The sequence below is a fragment of the Triturus cristatus genome, chromosome 6 (assembly GCF_964204655.1).
Source record: "Triturus cristatus chromosome 6, aTriCri1.1, whole genome shotgun sequence".
NCBI classification, from domain to species: domain Eukaryota; kingdom Metazoa; phylum Chordata; class Amphibia; order Caudata; family Salamandridae; genus Triturus; species Triturus cristatus.
Window position 1 is genome coordinate 613,518,852 of NC_140589.1, and position 18,015 is coordinate 613,536,866.

The 18,015-nt window shown below is 43.6% G+C and overlaps 1 protein-coding gene across 1 annotated transcript in view; it reads left to right on the top strand.

The window, feature by feature from the left end:
- CFAP206 (cilia and flagella associated protein 206) overlaps nt 1–18,015 on the top strand; it is a 334,518-nt gene that overhangs the window by 56,142 nt on the left and 260,361 nt on the right. Inside the window, exons 5-6 of the mRNA XM_085609221.1 lie at nt 11,594–11,782; nt 14,285–14,443. Of these exons, the coding sequence (XP_085465347.1) occupies nt 11,594–11,782; nt 14,285–14,443 (348 nt within the window). The remainder of the gene's footprint in view (nt 1–11,593; nt 11,783–14,284; nt 14,444–18,015) is intronic.

Genomic DNA, 18,015 nt, shown 5'->3' on the forward strand with positions numbered 1-18,015 from the left:
ACTAAAGGCTTTCCTTCCTTCCCTTCGTGGTCAGTCAGTTCAGATCCTGACGGACAACACTACCGTGATGTAGTACATCAACAAACAAGAAGGGGTGGGGTCATATCGTCTCTGCCGTGAGGCTCTGCAACTCTGGTCCTGGGCTCAGGGTCATCAGATTTGTGTGTTTGCAAATCATCTGGCCGGTGTGTTGAATGTTAGTGCGGACCGTCTCAGTCGGCATTACTCGGCCAATCACGAGTGGCGGCTTCATCCGGAGGTGGTCCATCACATCTTCGAGATGTGGGGGTCTACTCGGTTGGACCTGTTTGCCACTCAAGAGAACGCGCACTGTCCATTGTTCTGCAGTCTCCAGTATCCGATGAAGGAAGCGCTAGGGGACGCGTTTCATTTGGATTGGAGCTCGCAACTCCTTTACGCGTTTCCTCCCATACCCTTGATTCCTCGGGTTCTGAGGAAGATTCGTCAAGACCGGGCCCAAGTTATATTAATAGCTCCGGATTGGCCAAGAAAGGTGTGGTACACAGATCTACTTCACCTCTCACCGCATCCTCTGCTCGGTCTCCCTTTCAGGGCAGACCTCCTCTCGCAATCGCAGGGGCAGGTTTCACACCCCCACCTCCAGAGCCTGCATCTTCATGCCTGGAGATTGAACAGGGCAACCTGAGTTCCTTCTCTCTCCCACCGGATGTGGTGGATGTTATTTTATCATCCAGGAGGCCCTCCACCAAATCTGTGTATTCCTCCAGGTGGTCTAAATTTGTAAAGTGGTGGGGAGAGAGACCCATTGATCCTTTAAAGGCTCATTTGGCTGTTGTGCTGAGTTTCTCTCTTTCCTTGGCCCAGCAGGGTTGTGCTTTGGCTACAGTTAAAGGTTATTTGTCGGCTTTTTCTGCTTTTATTTGTTTGCTGGACCAGCCGTCTTTGTTCAAATCTCCTGTAGTTATGAGGTTCATTAAGGGCCTTACCAATAAGTTTCCTCCTACTCCTTTCATTATGCCTCAGTGGAATTTAGATCTTGTACTTACTTTTCTAATGGGTTCTCCATTTGAGCATCTACATAGTCGTCCTTTGAGGCTTCTCTCTTTTAAAACGGTTTTCTTGATCGCTATTACCTCAGCCAGGAGGGTAAGTGAGCTTCAGGCTCTTAGCTCTAAGCCGCTATTCTTGACCATTCATGCAGATAAGTTGGTTCTTAGGACCAGGGCTGCTTTCCTTCCTAAGGTGGTTACTCCTTTCCATTTGGGACAGTCCATCAGCTTACCTACCTCCCCCTCATCCTTCCAAGGAGGAGGAGAGACTTCATTGCTTGGACCCAAAGAGGGCGGTCAGTTTTTACCTGGACAGGACCAGGGAATTAAGGCTGGATAATCAGCTCTTCGTGAGCTACACTGGTCAGATGAAAGGAAGAGCTGTACACAAGCGAACTCTTTCCAGATGGATCATCTTGTGTATCAAGATCTGCTACGCTCTAGCCAAAAAGGACCCGCCTGAAGGTATCAGAGCTCATTCTACCAGAGCTAAGTCATCTTCTTATGCTTTGGCTAGAGGTTTTCCTGTTGTTGATATTTGTAAGGCAGCAACTTGGGCCTCCCTCCACACCTTTGCGAAGCATTACTGTTTGGATTCGGAGGTTAGGAGGGACGGCCATTTTGCACGTTCTGTTCTGCAAGATTTTTTGGTTTAGTTAGGTGGACACCCTCCTCCGGGAGAGGTACGGATTTGGGATTCTATTCAAAGGGTGAGGAGTCCACAGGCAGATGTATCCATCAGAAGAACAAGTTACTTACCTTCAGTAACGCTTTTTCTGGTGGATACAGTATCTGCCTGTGGATTTCTCACTGTCCCACCCGCCTCCCCGTTGTCCACCTGTTTCTACCAAAAATGGTATAACTGTTTAACATGTTTTTAATATGTCTTTTTCATGCTTACGGTTTGATCTGGAAAATGCTTGGTTTGTTGTCCTTTTTCCATGCTTTTATTGGCTATGCTATGTGGACTTGCATTTGTATATATACTTTGTATACTGTGTATACGTGTGAAAATGTTGTAGGTCCGCCCGTTTGCCTCGAGGGCACGGAAAAAATGGGTAGAACTGATGTCAGCACGACGACGAGGTCTTCTTATGGCTCAAATGATGTCATACGGAGTCGCGAGCGGAGCCGTGCTATTATGACGTCCTCGTCGACGTGGGAGAGCTAGGAAAAGAATTTCAGCGGAATGCTGGCGCAGAGGGTATTCAAAAGGTGAGGAATCCACAGGCAGATACTGTATCCACCAGAAAAAGCGTTACCGAAGGTAAGTAACTTGTTTATCGGTTGGTAAATCTTCGATGAGCAGGCGGAGGCTTACCGACTAACATCATAATTAGACCCTAAATGTACTAGTATAATTTTGTAAATAATATTACTCCAGCATTGGATCTTTCATAGATTCACTTGCATTAATGATTCCTGATTGTTGTGATAGGAGTCCCACTGAAATTTTTTAATAGCAGCATCAAGTCCTCCTTGGTCTAGGAGATCTTAATCAAAGTTACCTCAATAGCGTACTGACCTATTGAAAAAGGCTCAAAGTCAAACCAATAAGGTGGGAGTGCTGTGAACCTCAGCTCTTCTAGAGGCCATCTCCCTTCAGATTTTTCCTCCACATGTTGTGTAGAAACAGAGTCTCAGTGCTTTGCCCCCTCTCTAGACAGATCTGTTTACACGTTAGTTAAACAATCTGCTTTCTTGGGTGTGGGGATAATTGAATGGGAAGGGGGTGTGTTAGTGCGTGTTGTTTATGTGTGCCTGTATACGTGTATTGAAATCTCCACTAATACTCCTGGATTAGGTGTGGCAAAATATTTTTCTACTCATTAAAAGAACATCAAAAAGTAGCCTCTTTAAGGTCTGTGAAGCATATGACAAAATGAGTGTCTACACTGACCTTAAAGGAATTGCCTCTCCTGAGAGTGTAAGATAAAAGACTAAAGGTTCTGCTGAAAAGTTTCTGCCAAAACCTTCAGTGACCGTGAGGGACGATTGTTGAAGCTGCTTAAAAAATTAAATAGATTTCAATACCCCCTCTTCTCAGGATAAGAGCTCCCCTTGTGCAGCAGAAAAAAACATGTCCCCCCACCCCCGGATAAATCAAGGACACAAAAAAGTCATCTTCTACACACAACATTGTCTCCAAGTAAAATGAGCAACAAACAAAGATTCACAAAAAGAGTCTAAAAAAGTCATGCATATAAACCTCTCCTTCAATTGTGCAAGAGAGGAAGGAAGGAAAATCTTCATAATCAATGCTACCACCGGCTTTCCCTCAACGAAAAAAACTAAAACCATCATTGAAAATCTCCCCATCCGTTGACAACCTTTCAGTCATCCAGAATGAAGATACCTGCACATACATCTATCAACACACCATCAACGACAAGGAAGGTGAAACTACGGTCAATGAGTCTGAAGATGAGTGTGCTATCAACAACTGTACCACTCGCCACAACAGTGCCAACAATGAGCCCTTTGAAGACAACTCCCATCAACGCCAATACCAAAGACAGGAATAGAGCGATGTCCATTAGCAATCTAACCAGATAACATGTCCCCTAGCAAGATCCTGCCTCTGCCACCTGCAGAGCTGCTAGGGATACAACCAAAAGAGGAGTACGATCCCTATGATACATTTGGACCTGCACGCAGCCAAGGCCAGCTCAAGGTGAAATACCAAAATACAGAGGCTGGACAAGGTAGTTCACCACACTACTCTCAGAATTCATGACCACAAGTTCAGCCTAATTATTCAAGACTTGGGGAAGATGAATGGCCAGAAAATCGGGCCACTATGAAAGCCACTGTGACCCTTTTGAAGCATACTACAATGAATACAAATCCAAAATCTATTACCTCTTCCTCCTGAGGTACCACAGTGTCAGATAGAGCCTCGCCAATCAGCAGAGGAAATGTCTCTCGTACATCAGACCCACCATCAACTTGAATTCAGATGGACACATCAGATGATTATCAGTATTAAGATGCTGTGGGAGAAGGGTAGCTACCAGATGGTCCAATGCCTGGAGGAAGTGAGTGGGATAATTACAAAATCGACTATGCGTCTACCAGTATACTCGCTACGGAATGACATTGTCAGGTTCCTTGTTCTGATAGAAAATGCTTTCAAGTGGTACAAATTACCTGTAACATCAAGCAGAGATACAGACTGCTTCTTACATGATTTTAGGTACCCAGCTAGGAAATCCATTAAAGCCATACCAATTATATACTCTAGCAAGAAGGATTAAAGTTAATGCAAATACTGGTAACAATAGTTGCTGTCATCCTGAAACTAGACCAAAAATACAAAGCACTAGACAACACTCTGACATACCAAGTTGGGCACCCAATGATGAACTGTGTAGCCCAGAGAAGGTAAAAAAACTTAAAAAGATGGTCGCCTGTGGAAAGAGGTTGTCATCAATGGCAACCATATCAATCAGTGTCTAACTGTATGGCTGTTCTAGGTAGATATGATCTCCAAATGTTGATCTCATACTAGAAGACAACTACAGGCAGCCAAGCACTTGTCCTTGAAGGGGAGAGGGCATCAGCAGGTACCATGGATTCAACAATAGGTGTGACAAATCTAGGTTTCTTCCACCTCACAGGGTTGGCAGCACAGTGAAGGAAAACTTCTGCATTTGGTGTTTTGTAAAGGTGGCAGCTAATCCTCCACCTTTTTTCTATTCATTTATGTACATACTGTACAGCATACCTTTGAGGTACAAAAAATGTTACAAATGTTTTCTGTATGTAAATATTATGTTTCATTGCCCATATGAAATATGTTATAATTTTTTGTGGCTGAGTTTCCCTAAAGGTTTAATTTGTGCAGAAGTGAGAGAAGGTCGTGTGTTTTGGTTTCTTTAGCTTGCCTATGGCAGGTTTGAGCCTAAGGAATCTGTAAAAATCTCAAATATTAAGTCTCTGAGTTGGCAAAGGAGATGGAATAGTCGAGGTCTTTAATGTTAATAATTCCTTTCTCCAACCATTCTGCCCAGTACACCATTTTACCATTTACTTTTATTTATGAATTGCCACAAAGAGCTGCAAGTGTGGAGCCTCTTATCTTGCAGGTAAGTCTTTTGACAAGGAATTTGAGTGCAGAGACAGAGTCGTGAATAATATTTAGGTAGTGTTGAGCTTTGGTATGCTTAATTTCCTAAGGCATTAGTGGGTATATTACGTTTTAGAAGGTCTACTTCTATTAGGACCTCTGGGGGTAAAGAAACCTGCTCAGAAACATACTCAGATGTTGCCTACAGTGTAGCAGAAATGTCTGCCTTCTGAATAAACCTATATGCCGCCTATATAAATAATACCCAAGACAGAATTTAAGGAGTTGATCTGCATGTAATGCATTATTATTCTTCCCTCCAGTTATATACTGATCTCCTACCCACAGTCTCATTGCACAGGGTATATTTAGGAAGCTGACTCTTTATATACTTTACCAAAGTAAGGTATAGCAGGCACGGAGTCCAGGGGATCCCCAGAGCTATAACAGAGGCTAAATTAGATAATCGCTTACAGCTCTCTTTGTGGTAGTGTGGTTGAGCAGTTAGACGTATCGGTTGGGTGTGCTAAGCATTTATTGTATTCACTCAAACAAGGCTTATTGCACATACTCAGAGACAGAATCCAGACCAATTAGGTAAGTATAAAAAAGTTAGACTTATGTTTTATTTCTAGAACCAAGCAGGTCTTGGCACAAGTAAGTGAAATTTACTTTCAAATGCAAACCTTTTCAAGGAAATACAGTTGTGATTGAAATTACAATTGTTACAGGTTTGTATTTGCTTTTAAAACAATTTAAAATACATTGAGATTACTTTGGAATAGTTTAGAATACTTATGGATTACATCAACTACTCGGGGTGATATGCCTAGATTTCCCCCCATGGATCCTACAGTGCAAAGGTAAGTAAGACTCTTTTTGGTTTGAAGCACAGTTACTTTGCATTCACACAAAACAGTTCAACACAGACGTTTTTAGGAACAAAGATTCAGAACATTGGTTCATATGGGGAAAAAAAGAGTTATCGGTTTGCAGTTAAGTAAAGGACCTGCAAGAATTGTTTTTAAGGGTTAGAACCAAGGTTCCCCAAGGTTCAGTTAGGCACTCAAATCACACCCCTAGCAGCACTGGGGCAGCCAGCTGCAGAGTGCAGGGGCCCAATGTTAGCCAATGGGGCTAAGGGGCCTTCGGTCAGGGGCTGCTTACGAGCAGGCCACTCTGGTGTAGGAGAAAAGCTTCTAGGGTTAAGACCAGCACTGAAGGGGCCAACAATTAGCACAGGAGCTGCACCACCACCAGCAGCACGTAGGCTGCCGGATGCAGAGTGCCAAGAAGACATCGGGAGCCCTGTTATTTGCAATGGAGAGCTCCAATTTGAAAAAGATGCTGCAGGATTGGCAGGGAGGCTTCCTGAAGGTGACCACCAGCTGGAGAGGTAAGTTGAGTTCTTGGGGGATGCCTGGACACCATCAGTTGGGCCACCCAAGGCACTGGGATGTCGGATGCAGGGGTGTCTTTTGGCATCGTGTCTTCTTACCAGCTCCGGTTGCTGTCGGGGGGACCCTTCATGTTCAGGCTACAGGCGTTGCCTTGAAGCTTGAGGTAGGTCGGGGATCACCAGATACTAAGTCAGGATTGCTGGAGAGACCTCCTCATGGTGTTGGGCCACTCAAACTCGTGCGGTGGGCATCGGGTACAGAGTGGTGCAGAACCGTGAAGCAACCTGGATCCGGGTTCTGGGTTTGAAGTCTTGGTTGAGCAAATCCGGTGCTCACAGGAGACAGTCTTTAAGATGAGTGCAGGGCAGGTCCTCCAGGCTCTGGGAGGCTGCTGGACACACCGGGGTTTCTGCTGTAGGCAGGTCGGAGTTGGGAAAGGCCGATAGGGCTAGGACCAAAGCAGTTGGTGTCCTCTTCTTCCTGGGTCAGCGCAGCTCTTTGGTCCTTCTGCTTTCTTCCTCGAATCTGAGGAGGCATGGTTCAAGGTCGCCCCTAAATACTAATGTTAGGGGCGTTTTCAGGGGTTTGCAGGTCGGGACCAATAGGTCCCTTCCTTGGGGTGAGTACACCCCCTATTATGCCACCCTTTTGTGGAAGAGGAGAATGAGCCTCTCTCTAATTGTCTGGGTCCCCTCATCTTCAATATGGAGGAGACTGAGATGTGTGCTTCACTTCGCCTCCCCCACCTGAGGGGTGGGGTTGGCAAAGGTGGACACACCTCTCCTCCTACCTTGGTTTTCCCGCCGATTCTCCTGCCTAAAGTGGGGGTCAGAACCAGTGGGAGCCAGTTGCTGAGGGCAGCAAAAGGCAGAGACAGCTTACAAAGGCGGCAGACCTTTGAAGCTTTCCCTTTGCGGACCCAGCCCAACCTGGGGAGGAGGCATGGCACCTCTGCCCAGGATGGGCTTTATTTCTGGACCCAGGGAGCGGAGGCTCTCTACTTGGAGGTCCAGAAACCTGGCTTGTGGTGGCAAATGGCAGGCAGCCATTCATGAACCACACCAGGGCTGGTCGTTTTTCTGCGGGCATCTTTAAGATACCCTCGGAGTGCATTTTACATTAATTCCCACACTGGCATCAGTGTGGGCTTATTGTGCTGAGAAGTTTGCTACCAAACTTCCCAGGTTTCAGTAAAGCCAATATGGAGCTGTGGGGTTCGTAATGACCAACTCCCAAACCATATACTCTTTATGGCTTTACTGACCTTACAAGGTCTAAGAATGGACTTGGACACTGTAGGGGTACAGTGCTCATGCAACTGTACCCTCACCTGGAGGCTAGTGCACCCTGCTAGAGGGGTGCCTTACCTAGTTCCCAGGCACAAGGATGTGTGCCATGTCTAATCTTTACTTTTCTCCACACCAAAACACAGAGCCTGCAGTGCCAATCTGTCGGTATTAAGGTGTAGGGTCCCTAAGGGTGGCGCAATAAGGGCTGCAGCCCTTAGAGGCCGTCCCTGGTCACAGTGCCCTTGGTACCTTTTACAAGGGGCTAACCTGGGGACAGAGATGTGCCAATTATGGGTACAAAGGTACAGTTTTAGAAAAGGACACAGGCCCTGGGAACCTGATTGGCAGGGACCCAGGGCACATCAAGTCAAGTTGCATCAAATGTCAGGCAGAAAGTGGGGGGTAACCATGCAAAAGGGGCACTTCCTTACAGTATGTAAGAAACAGGGGTGTGGAACTCCATGACTCAGTTTTTGCCTGGCTCAACAGACCCAGCTAAACGAGCACAAGTAGGACACATAACATTCCTGTTACACAACCTTCATCTGCCCCACACCCATTCAACAACGTTGACCCATCTCTCCCTAAACCCTCCTTTTCCTTACTCAGTTCCCAAGTGCCCTAATGTCTGATCGTTTAGCCTTTTTTTTAGCACAGAAAGTGATGTTCACGTCCTCCGCACTACCTTCACAGTGCAGAGGACTTGAACATCACATCCTCCCACTAAGGGCAAGAAATCCATCAGGTGCTCCCATCAAAGGAATTCCCTTTTAGGGCCGCCAACTTGGCTGCAAGCGAAGAGCTTCCTTCACAGCCAGAAATGTTTTGTTTTTAAATGTACAGTGATGTACACTGCGCTTTGCATTATGATGTCACAGTTTGCGTAACTGAAAGCATTTTGAGCCTCTAGGCAGAATTCAGTCTCCCCTACCTCTTCCGAACACTGATCTTAAAGGTAGAAGTACCATTTAAAAGAGGAGACTCTTCCTTTTCCAACAGTACCTCACCCTAGTGGATCCTTGCTTGAGAATTGCTGCAGGATGGCCATTCCTGAGCAGGGATTCGCCCACTAGATACCAATGATGTCAGTTGAGGGGAGCGGCCGCTTAGGCATTGTCAGTTGCTCCCTCCCACACACCAAGTGCCCAACAGTCTTTCTCTTGCTCCGTCATGGGCAGACTGGGGGATTACGCCCATTCTGCCCGCTCCATGGAGAAAGAGAGCACTACTAGATACCAGGGAGTATTTTGTTTGAGACAAGGAGTGGGGGTGTGGGCTGGCCTGTCATTTGGGGCCTTCCCCATCCACCCCGTGCTCTTGACAGTCTTCCTTCTCCCTGGGGGCAGTTAAGATTATTACCTCTAATTTGCACACTCCCCGGGGGCAGAAGGCCCCTTAGACTTTAGTGATTACAAGTGGAGAGTAAAAAAGGACCTGGTGAGGGGTGTTCTGTCCTGGCACCTGGTGGCCTCTCCATGCCCTAGACAGTTCTATTGTCCCTCTTGGGCAAAGATGGTAAGATTTACCCCCAGTCTGCCTATGGCAGGTGGTCAAAAAGCCCTACACCCACCAGGAAGTATTTTGTAGAGAAATTGGGTTGGGATGTTTTTCTTCCCTACCTACCATTGGGCCTCTCCTCTTGCCTCTGTGCTCTTGACACTCCGCATACCCATAATCTGCACACCACAGGGTGCAGAAAGCGCATTAGAAACCAGGGATTATATTTGGGAAGCTAAATATGCTGGGACAGGGGTTCACCCCCTTTCTGCCAGCTCAGATGTCAAACTGTGCTCCAATCCTAATTTCCTCTCACTTGCTATTTGGAATTGCTGCAGGGAACCTGCACAACCCTGGGCATTTTTGGAAACTAGAGATCCAGTGTAGTCCAGGGTGATGTGGCTTGTATGGAACCCTGAACACTTTTTTACCCAGAATGCTCCGCAGCTTTGAAAGTATGGATCAAGAGTTGCAAATTTCCCCTGATTTATGTGACCGAAATCTCAGACCCTTTTAGCCAATGTCAAATCGCTTACCCTTCTGCATTCCCACAAGTCTCCTGAAGAAACAGTTTCCCACATATGTGAATGGACCTAACACACATGATGGAAATAGACTAAAACTGTAATCATGGCTTATGTAATAAGTGCTCCCACAAATGTGTAGTACTGTATTCAAGTGGAAGAACAGTGGGAATACTGGGCAGTTTGACTTTTCACAATCCTTGCAGATTCCGGAGCTTTGCTGTTTCAGGGCATTTTTTGTATAAAACGTTAGTAGGATCCATGCAAGTAACATCACTGGGTGTCTAGTTTTCAGAAATGTCTGGGGTTGTTAGGTTTCCCTGGGTGCCAGCTTACCCAGGCCCAAATGCTGCAGCAGTGCATATCCCTAGAATGATTGACTATCTAAGGAAAAATGTTGATGTTTCCAATTTGCATTTGGGGCTTTTACTATCCCAGGCGATCGGTCCACCCACACAAGTGGGTATTGTAATTATCAAGAGTAAAATTTGAAAGCTGGGTTACTTGTTAATTCCTACAGAATCAGGAACTTCCCATTACAGAAATGTGAGGCAAATCTGTGACTTTAGGTAAAGCATGATGTTTGTAGGGCATTCTGGGTAGGAAGTAGTGTTATCCACACAGCTGCACCACCTCAGACTCACCATGTTTTTTAGTTTTCCGAAAAGTCTGAAGTTGGTATTTTCCCCTTGGTGCCGCTGTCCCCAAACCTAAATACTGCAGGACTCCATATCCCCAGAATTATTACATTTGAAAGAAAAAATATTGATGTTTCCACCTTGCATTTCGGGGCCTTTCTAGTGACAGGTGGTAGTCCACCCACACAAGTGAGGTTCCATTTGTATCAGGAGAAGTGTGTAAGTTTAAAATATTAGACATAATATTATCTATAAAATTCTCTCATTTTTTGGTTCCAAGGTCAGTGTACAAGAAAAAACAAATGTCCAAAATGCCCTCTGAATCACGTAATGTACTCCAAAATACAGAGTTGTACGAGTATCCACAGTTCCTAAATTCATATTCTTGGGCACATTTCAAAAATACATAGTTTTCCGACATACTCTGTTTTTTGATTCAGTATATTTTACCTTATGAATTGATGCATGGTTCACACACAATAATAAATTGTTCTAAGCTGCAGCTAGATTAATAACTTTGGGTATTGCATGTTTCTTGGACAACTTACAAACACTATATCGTCCTGCAACCTGAGGAGTCTTGTCTACATAATGGTGTATAATCTTTGTAGCTTGCTACAGCAGATGAAAATATTGTCACCTACATCTGTTTGTTCCTGCTTACTTTTGTTTTATTTCAATGAAATCTTTCGGAAAATCGTGTGCGATCTACGCAAATGACCACTTGCTAAATTCAGTATTTAGTCTATAATTCCGAAATGTGTAGCTTACAACATTCACTCATGACAATCACAATAACATTTTTTAAATATTGACCACTACTTAGAAAGTTGCAAAAATTGTGGTGAAACAAATATATATACTTGTTTACGATTCTGCCTGTTCTCTCGCTGCGAAGAGCGTGTTCCTAGCACCCCATACTGTTTGTTGCCAATTGTTGCACTTGTTTCCCCAATTTAAAAAAAAAAAAGGTACATTTTGGATATTTTTGCGGTTCCCTCTAAAGAAATATTTGCCAAGATTTGGTTGTGTAAAGAAATCGCGGTTTGACATATTGGTCAGTAAAAGAGCCGGATTTATAATTGCAACTGTAACTATGAAGTTTAATGCAAGTGATATACATAGCATTTTTCTGGGACGCTCAGGTGAATTTCTTGATGAGCACCACCGAGTTCTGGAGTCCAGATTGGCCCCTGTGAGTAGAGAAGTCACGGATTGCCGTGCTCGGTCAGCAGAAGAGCTCGAGAGCCTCTACCGGAAGATCGTCAGCTATGTCCTGCTACGCTCTGGCCTCGGATCCCCAACAGACATCAAGGTTGTCCGAGAAGCGACAGGTGAGCAGCCTACATGCCAACACTTTAGGAGAGGGAAGAGGAGAATTTTGAAAAATAATCGGGTGTATGTATTCCCACCAAGGTCTTCTATTTAACGAGAGGCAATTTCAGGCGGGAGACACCCAAGGGAGTAGGCCTGAATCAAGTCTACTTTACTGAAAGCAGGTGTGAGCTGTGAGAGGGAACAGGCCCACAATTCAGGAAGAAAGTTCTGGAAAGGGCACTTTCGAGCTCAGCATATTAGTCGCCGTTTTGGTCCTTAAAAGTTACACTTGCCTTGTACAGGGATGGGCAGGTGACCTGGAAAGAGTAATTCGGTAAGCAGTATTCCCATGACCCCTGTACTGAGCCACTCAAAAGAAACCCTATAATGTATTGAAAAGTCGATTCAGTGTTGTTGTTCCTGGGGTATTCTGTTGTTGTGAATGGCACAGGCCGTACTCTAATTTGTTATTATATATATTTGTAATTGATGCATTGTGACAATGCTGCTCTTTATAATTTGTTTTTAATGAGGTAAAACATAATTGAACTTAATTGTACTGAAACGGAGAACCGCCTGTCCCTTTTATTAATGGGTCTCAGTTAAGTACCTTTAATGTAGGATTAGTGATTATGGTGTGCCACTACCTATTTAAATAACCAAAGACAGGGAAGGCCTGTAGAGTGTTTTAGCATATTTCCTGGTTTGCTTTCTATTAATGGTGGAAGAGCTGTGCACCTTTTTGTTTCTGTGTGAACCACCCGAGACATGCCAAACGTAATGCTATCATACTTAGTGTGATACATTTCAATAATGAATCATTTCGTATAGTGAGGGTTCCAGAGAAAGGTAAGGCTCTCTACCATCGATGGATCCAAAATAGCCAGTGAAACTGCTTCAGACTTTACTTAATTCACTTTGAGATTGACCTCACTCATTTGAACCAAGTCTAGTGCAACTTGAAAGTTCAGGCTAGGCACCCTGATGTAGAGAAGCACATCAGCAACCTACACAGGAAAATCAGCGATCCAATCTTGCAATCTTGCGAATCACTGAAAATGCTGTGAAGATTGCTTTTGATCACAGTAATGATAATGAAATGGGTAACCCTGAATTGCTCCTCCAGTCCTCATTCTATTCTGGTGGCGTAATACACCTTCCAAACTGACTTCCACTGACTACTCTTTCACTGGGACTTCATCCTCAGCTGCCTTTGCCTTGACCTCTCTTCCATCCATCTATAATCACCCTCCCATATTACTTGGTTTATGGTTTCCCAAGCTTTTCACTTCCTCCTTATGGATGCTGTGGTGCATTGTTGCAGATTCGATCTCAGGGGGTCGTATTGCCAGCCGAATATAGACTCCATTTACCTCGGTTGCCCTAAAATTCTTGCTATCAGACCACTTTCTCTTGTCTCCCAAATAGCAGCCTCTCACTGTAACTGGCCCCGCACTTCCTCTGGCTGTCGGCCCACATCATCTGCAATCCCAAATCCTAATGCTCACAGCTGACAACCACTAGAATTTCAGAAGTTTTAAATTCTTAAATCTAGCCATAATTTATCGTTAATACGGGTTTTGTCAGAATTTCTAGTGTTCAAAACCTCTGTTTGAAATTAATCTAGCTCAGCACCAAAATCCAACACTTTTTATAGTAAATTATGTGTTCATCCCTTTATTCAGCATCTTGCATGTCTCTATGTAAATACACATTTGCTCACATTACAACTGTGGCATGAATACCTATTTGAACAGGAAAAGGAGTTACCACCCAAATTAGAATTACTGCATTTGGTTTCCAAGGAAAAACCCACCAAGTCAATTCTAGAGGAATCAGAATCATGGCATAACACGTGGAAATCCGTGCATTAACAGTGATTTCTGTATGTTATTTCCCATTCCTTATGGCCCTGTAGGGGATAACTTTCAATGCTCTGATAATACCACAACCCAGAATTACATGTACCCCGGTGTTGGTAATATGAGATACGGTACTACCACTCCAGTAAGACCCTTCTTCATATACTGTAGACTCGGAATAGAGGCCCTGGGGGTTATTTGGATGCTAGTCGGGTAGACTGCCAGTCTGCCAGTGAGCTGAGACTATAGCATCCATTTCCTGGTGGAGAACTGCCCACCATAATTAGAGATCCGCATAATTAGAGAGCAACTGCTGTGGGGATTTCTAAAGCCTTCATTACAACCGCCTGAGGACCGTTGCAGCGAAGGCTGTGAACTTTGCCAAACTAGCGCCATTTTTGTTGCTTCCGCTTGGCAAAGTATTTTGTTTTTTAGAAACAACCAGCACCCAAAGTTGGAATTTGCGGCTGGAAAATACAGTGGCCCTGTGCACCGTAACACATGTTATGGTAAAACAAACACCTATTTCAGATGGGACATTGTGGAAATTGAGTTATTGTGAATCCTGGTGTATCATTGCTAGATATTCATCACAAACTGACCTCATAGTCTGTCACTTCCCCATCACTAACCATGTGTATATCTTTTCCCCCTCAGCTGCTCTGCAGAGTGTGTTTCCACAGTCTGAGCTTGGCACTTTCCTTTCTCTGGTGAAGAAGGACAAGGAGCGGCAGCTGAGGGAGCTCACCATGATTGTCACAGGCATTCGGCTGTTCAACAAAGACTGTGGGAAAGGCGGCGAGGGCATTGATGACTGTAGGTATTGTACTAGACATTGAAGCTCATAGGGACATTGTTGGGGATAATGAGATGAATAAGAATGCAGCAAACTGATAGTCCTAACCCATCGGTATATGTGGACTAGGTTGTCTCCAAGTTAAGTGGGGTGCCAAAACCCAAGGAAAACGTTAAATTAAAAAAGTAGTAAAAAGAGTGGGGGTGCTAATTGCATAGATTCCATATGTAGCCCATTGCTGGAATCTAGTCTGTGACCGCCCCTGAAATCAAACTAGCTTTTTTGTGGAGTAACAGACAGTGTTAATATTTATATTAATGCCGAAGTACTTTAAGTCAATCATTCAAGCTAAACAGAAAAGTGCATTTAACACCCACGAACTGAGCATCAACAAATTGTGTTTATTTATTTTGAGCCAGATGTACTAAGAATCTATTTCGTGAAAGTGGTCGCAAATTCTGCACCATTGTTTACCGAATCAATTCTAATTTTGTTAACGAACCTATATGGTAATAGGTAATTTCACAAACTTACCATTCATAGTGGATCACAATCCGACCTGCCTCTTTAACATGCATGAGGCAGGTGGCAAATTCGGACACACTATGTTTGGCTACAATCCCAGGGATGTTAGCCTGCTTTTGTCAGTAAACCACCATGCCTTTGAATCACACGGAATCCCAGAGGTCTTTCGTAATAATATACTCAGTTACTTTTACCACCTTCCCTAAGGAGGGTTCCTCTCTACTGATAAAATATTGTCAACCTTTATACATGGAACACTATACCCCATAACTACTAGCTGTTCCAGATATAATTTACTGTTCTATGTAGGACCTAATGCTCTTTGATAAGTCTTGAAAGAAAACTAACTTCTGATTTAATCTTGGAAGTGACACCGAGAATCAATCTTAGAAAAACTCTGTAGCAATAATGGGATCTTCTCCCAATTTAGAGACGGTCGCCTTACCCATACTATCTTTTAGTATTTCTCACACATGGCCAAGTGAAAGGATTGTTCCCTAAAGCAAACTTCGGAGTGATTCCTAATCTAGATGAAGGTAACATCCCCACCCTCATTAAAAACTTTGCATCTCATTTTAAAACCCAATGGTGTACTTCAGGAAAAAATCCTAGCTAATAAATACATTCATCAGGATGATTCACAAACCGTTTTTCACACCATAGTTGTTTTTTTCAACTGAAATTCACAAAATCAGGATTTCATGAATTTTGTGAAGCACACTTACTCACCATGTTTCTGAAAAAGTGTGAGATGCAGGAATACACTTTTTAAATAACGTTCTCAAATGTAAACATATATGATTAGAAAACATGCTCAACTAGGCAACTTTTTCAAATTGTATTTAATAAACCAAATTAAATATAACATTCTACATTTGGCTGAAAACACCACTGCCATTTAACATTTTTAAAGAGAAATGCCCACTACCGCCTACAATATGGGGCAAAGGGTCAGCCTACTTCAGTCACTGGATAACCTCACTGTGCCTGACGGCATTCTGCTCTTTCACAAGTTCCACATCCGCACCCAAAGTAGTTTTCTTCAGCGCTCTTTCAGAAGGTCCACATCCGCACACAAAGTAGTTTCCTTCAGTGCCAGAGACTACTTTGGCAATGTGTGCTTTTTGAAAACAAAGATATTGTTTTGCTATTAGCTACTTTTTTTTATATCAGAGCGCTCCCAACAGCTTTCACAACAACACATTTTTAGAAAAACGTGGAAAAGACAAAAAAAGGCATTGACGAGTCCCAGGGCTAAACTGGCCTTTTTAGGTCGAGCATTCGAGACGAGACCTCTTGTATACACTTTAGTATATACTTATATGTGTATGTACTTTGTGGGCTCTGGAGATCAGCCCCTCTTGTATTTACTTTAGTATATATACTTTAGTTTATACTTTAGTATATAATTATATGTGTATGTACTTTGTGGGCTCTGGGGATCAGCCCTAGGACTTATCTGCTTCTGCTTAGGGACTTTTTTTTCTGTTCATCTGCCTCTATTGAACTGTCTTAATGAAAATGACAAGCAGAGGTCCTTAAAATGGCAGATTTTTTTTATCATAACTTTTCACTAAGAACAAAATTAGACATGATAGACATCATACAATCAGATTCACGTGGAGTTAGTTACACACTTGGTAGAAGGCGGACGACAATTCCAGAGTCACATATATTTACATACGAATTCGCAGTAAACTTTCTCATGGCAGGTTATCTGGCTCAGTGTCGCGTATGGGCTGCGGGGGATCGCAGAGACCCCCCCCTTATAATTGTTCATTTCCCCCAAATATACGTCCATTTGGAGTAAAATGCCAGAATTGCTTTCTGCTGAGGGACTTTCTATTTTTTATTTTTCTGGCAACTGCCTCTATTATACTTTCTTGATAGAAAACTACCAGCAGAGGTTAGTAAAATACCAGAATCACTTTAGCATTCTGTAGATTCCACTCCATAGAATTTGTCTTCTACAAGCACCAGTAGACAATATTTTTTTCAAATCTTGTATTTTCAGTGATATGACCACCAAAGGCCCTGCTTTTATATTAAAAACAGAGCTTTGGACAATACCATTTCCAGCTGAAAGGCAATATTTCTCTCCATGTGTTCACATACCTGGCGTGTCACGCAGTTTGGTGCTTACTTTCCATCCACGTTAAAGAACAGTAGATGTTTAGGCACCCAGGCTAATGTGCGGCATAGCTAAATACATATAAGGTCCCAAAGGCGAGACCGAATGCATTGCAAATGCTTGTTTTCCAGCAGGCATGGCCACTGCTGGTGCTTAAGTCACTTTCTCCAGCACCCAAGACTAACTGCAGCAGGCACACAGGGCTGCAAGGAGTGAGAAACAGAGAGTGAGGGAGGTGGATAGTAAGATATTAGAGAGGGAGTGGAGAGGAAACGAGAGAGAATGGATTGATGGAAAGAGAGGTATTGAGTGAGAAGTGGAAGGGGGTGGGGCTGATTTGAGCATTTTCGCCACGGCTGCTTTTGACAAGTCACTGATCTTGCAGACACACGTGTAAGCCATCCATGACTTTTGGAATTTAAACATGAAATCGTATGCTATGGAAATATATTTCTGGCATGTGCCTTTGCTTCCTCACCTAAGGACCCAATTAACAAAATCTGCCTGAAAAATTCTGACATTTTCACCCGTATGCTTACACCTACATTTGCAATACACTTTCATCTCAGAAGATCACACTCCTCACCTACATAGCTCAGAAATTAAACTCTTTTACCATGTCCTTCCCATGCTTTTCTTTGTACAATAAAAACACTTCCTAAGATGCCGTAACCAATCTGATAATCACAGTCTGTTGGCAGCCTCATCTGCATGCTTATCACCCTTTCAACCGCACCAAGGTACAGAGCAAGATGCTTCAGCTTCAAGCAACTTTTTGTCTTCTTGGAAGCAAGCTGAGTAGCCACTGGTGTTGTGAAGGCATGATATTTCTGTCAGTTACACAGTGCACCCCAGTGATTAAAGAGGGATGAAAAAAGTGGGCGTCCTTAAAAGGTGTATGGACAAAAAAGTGTAACTAGGAATCCTTTTCAACTG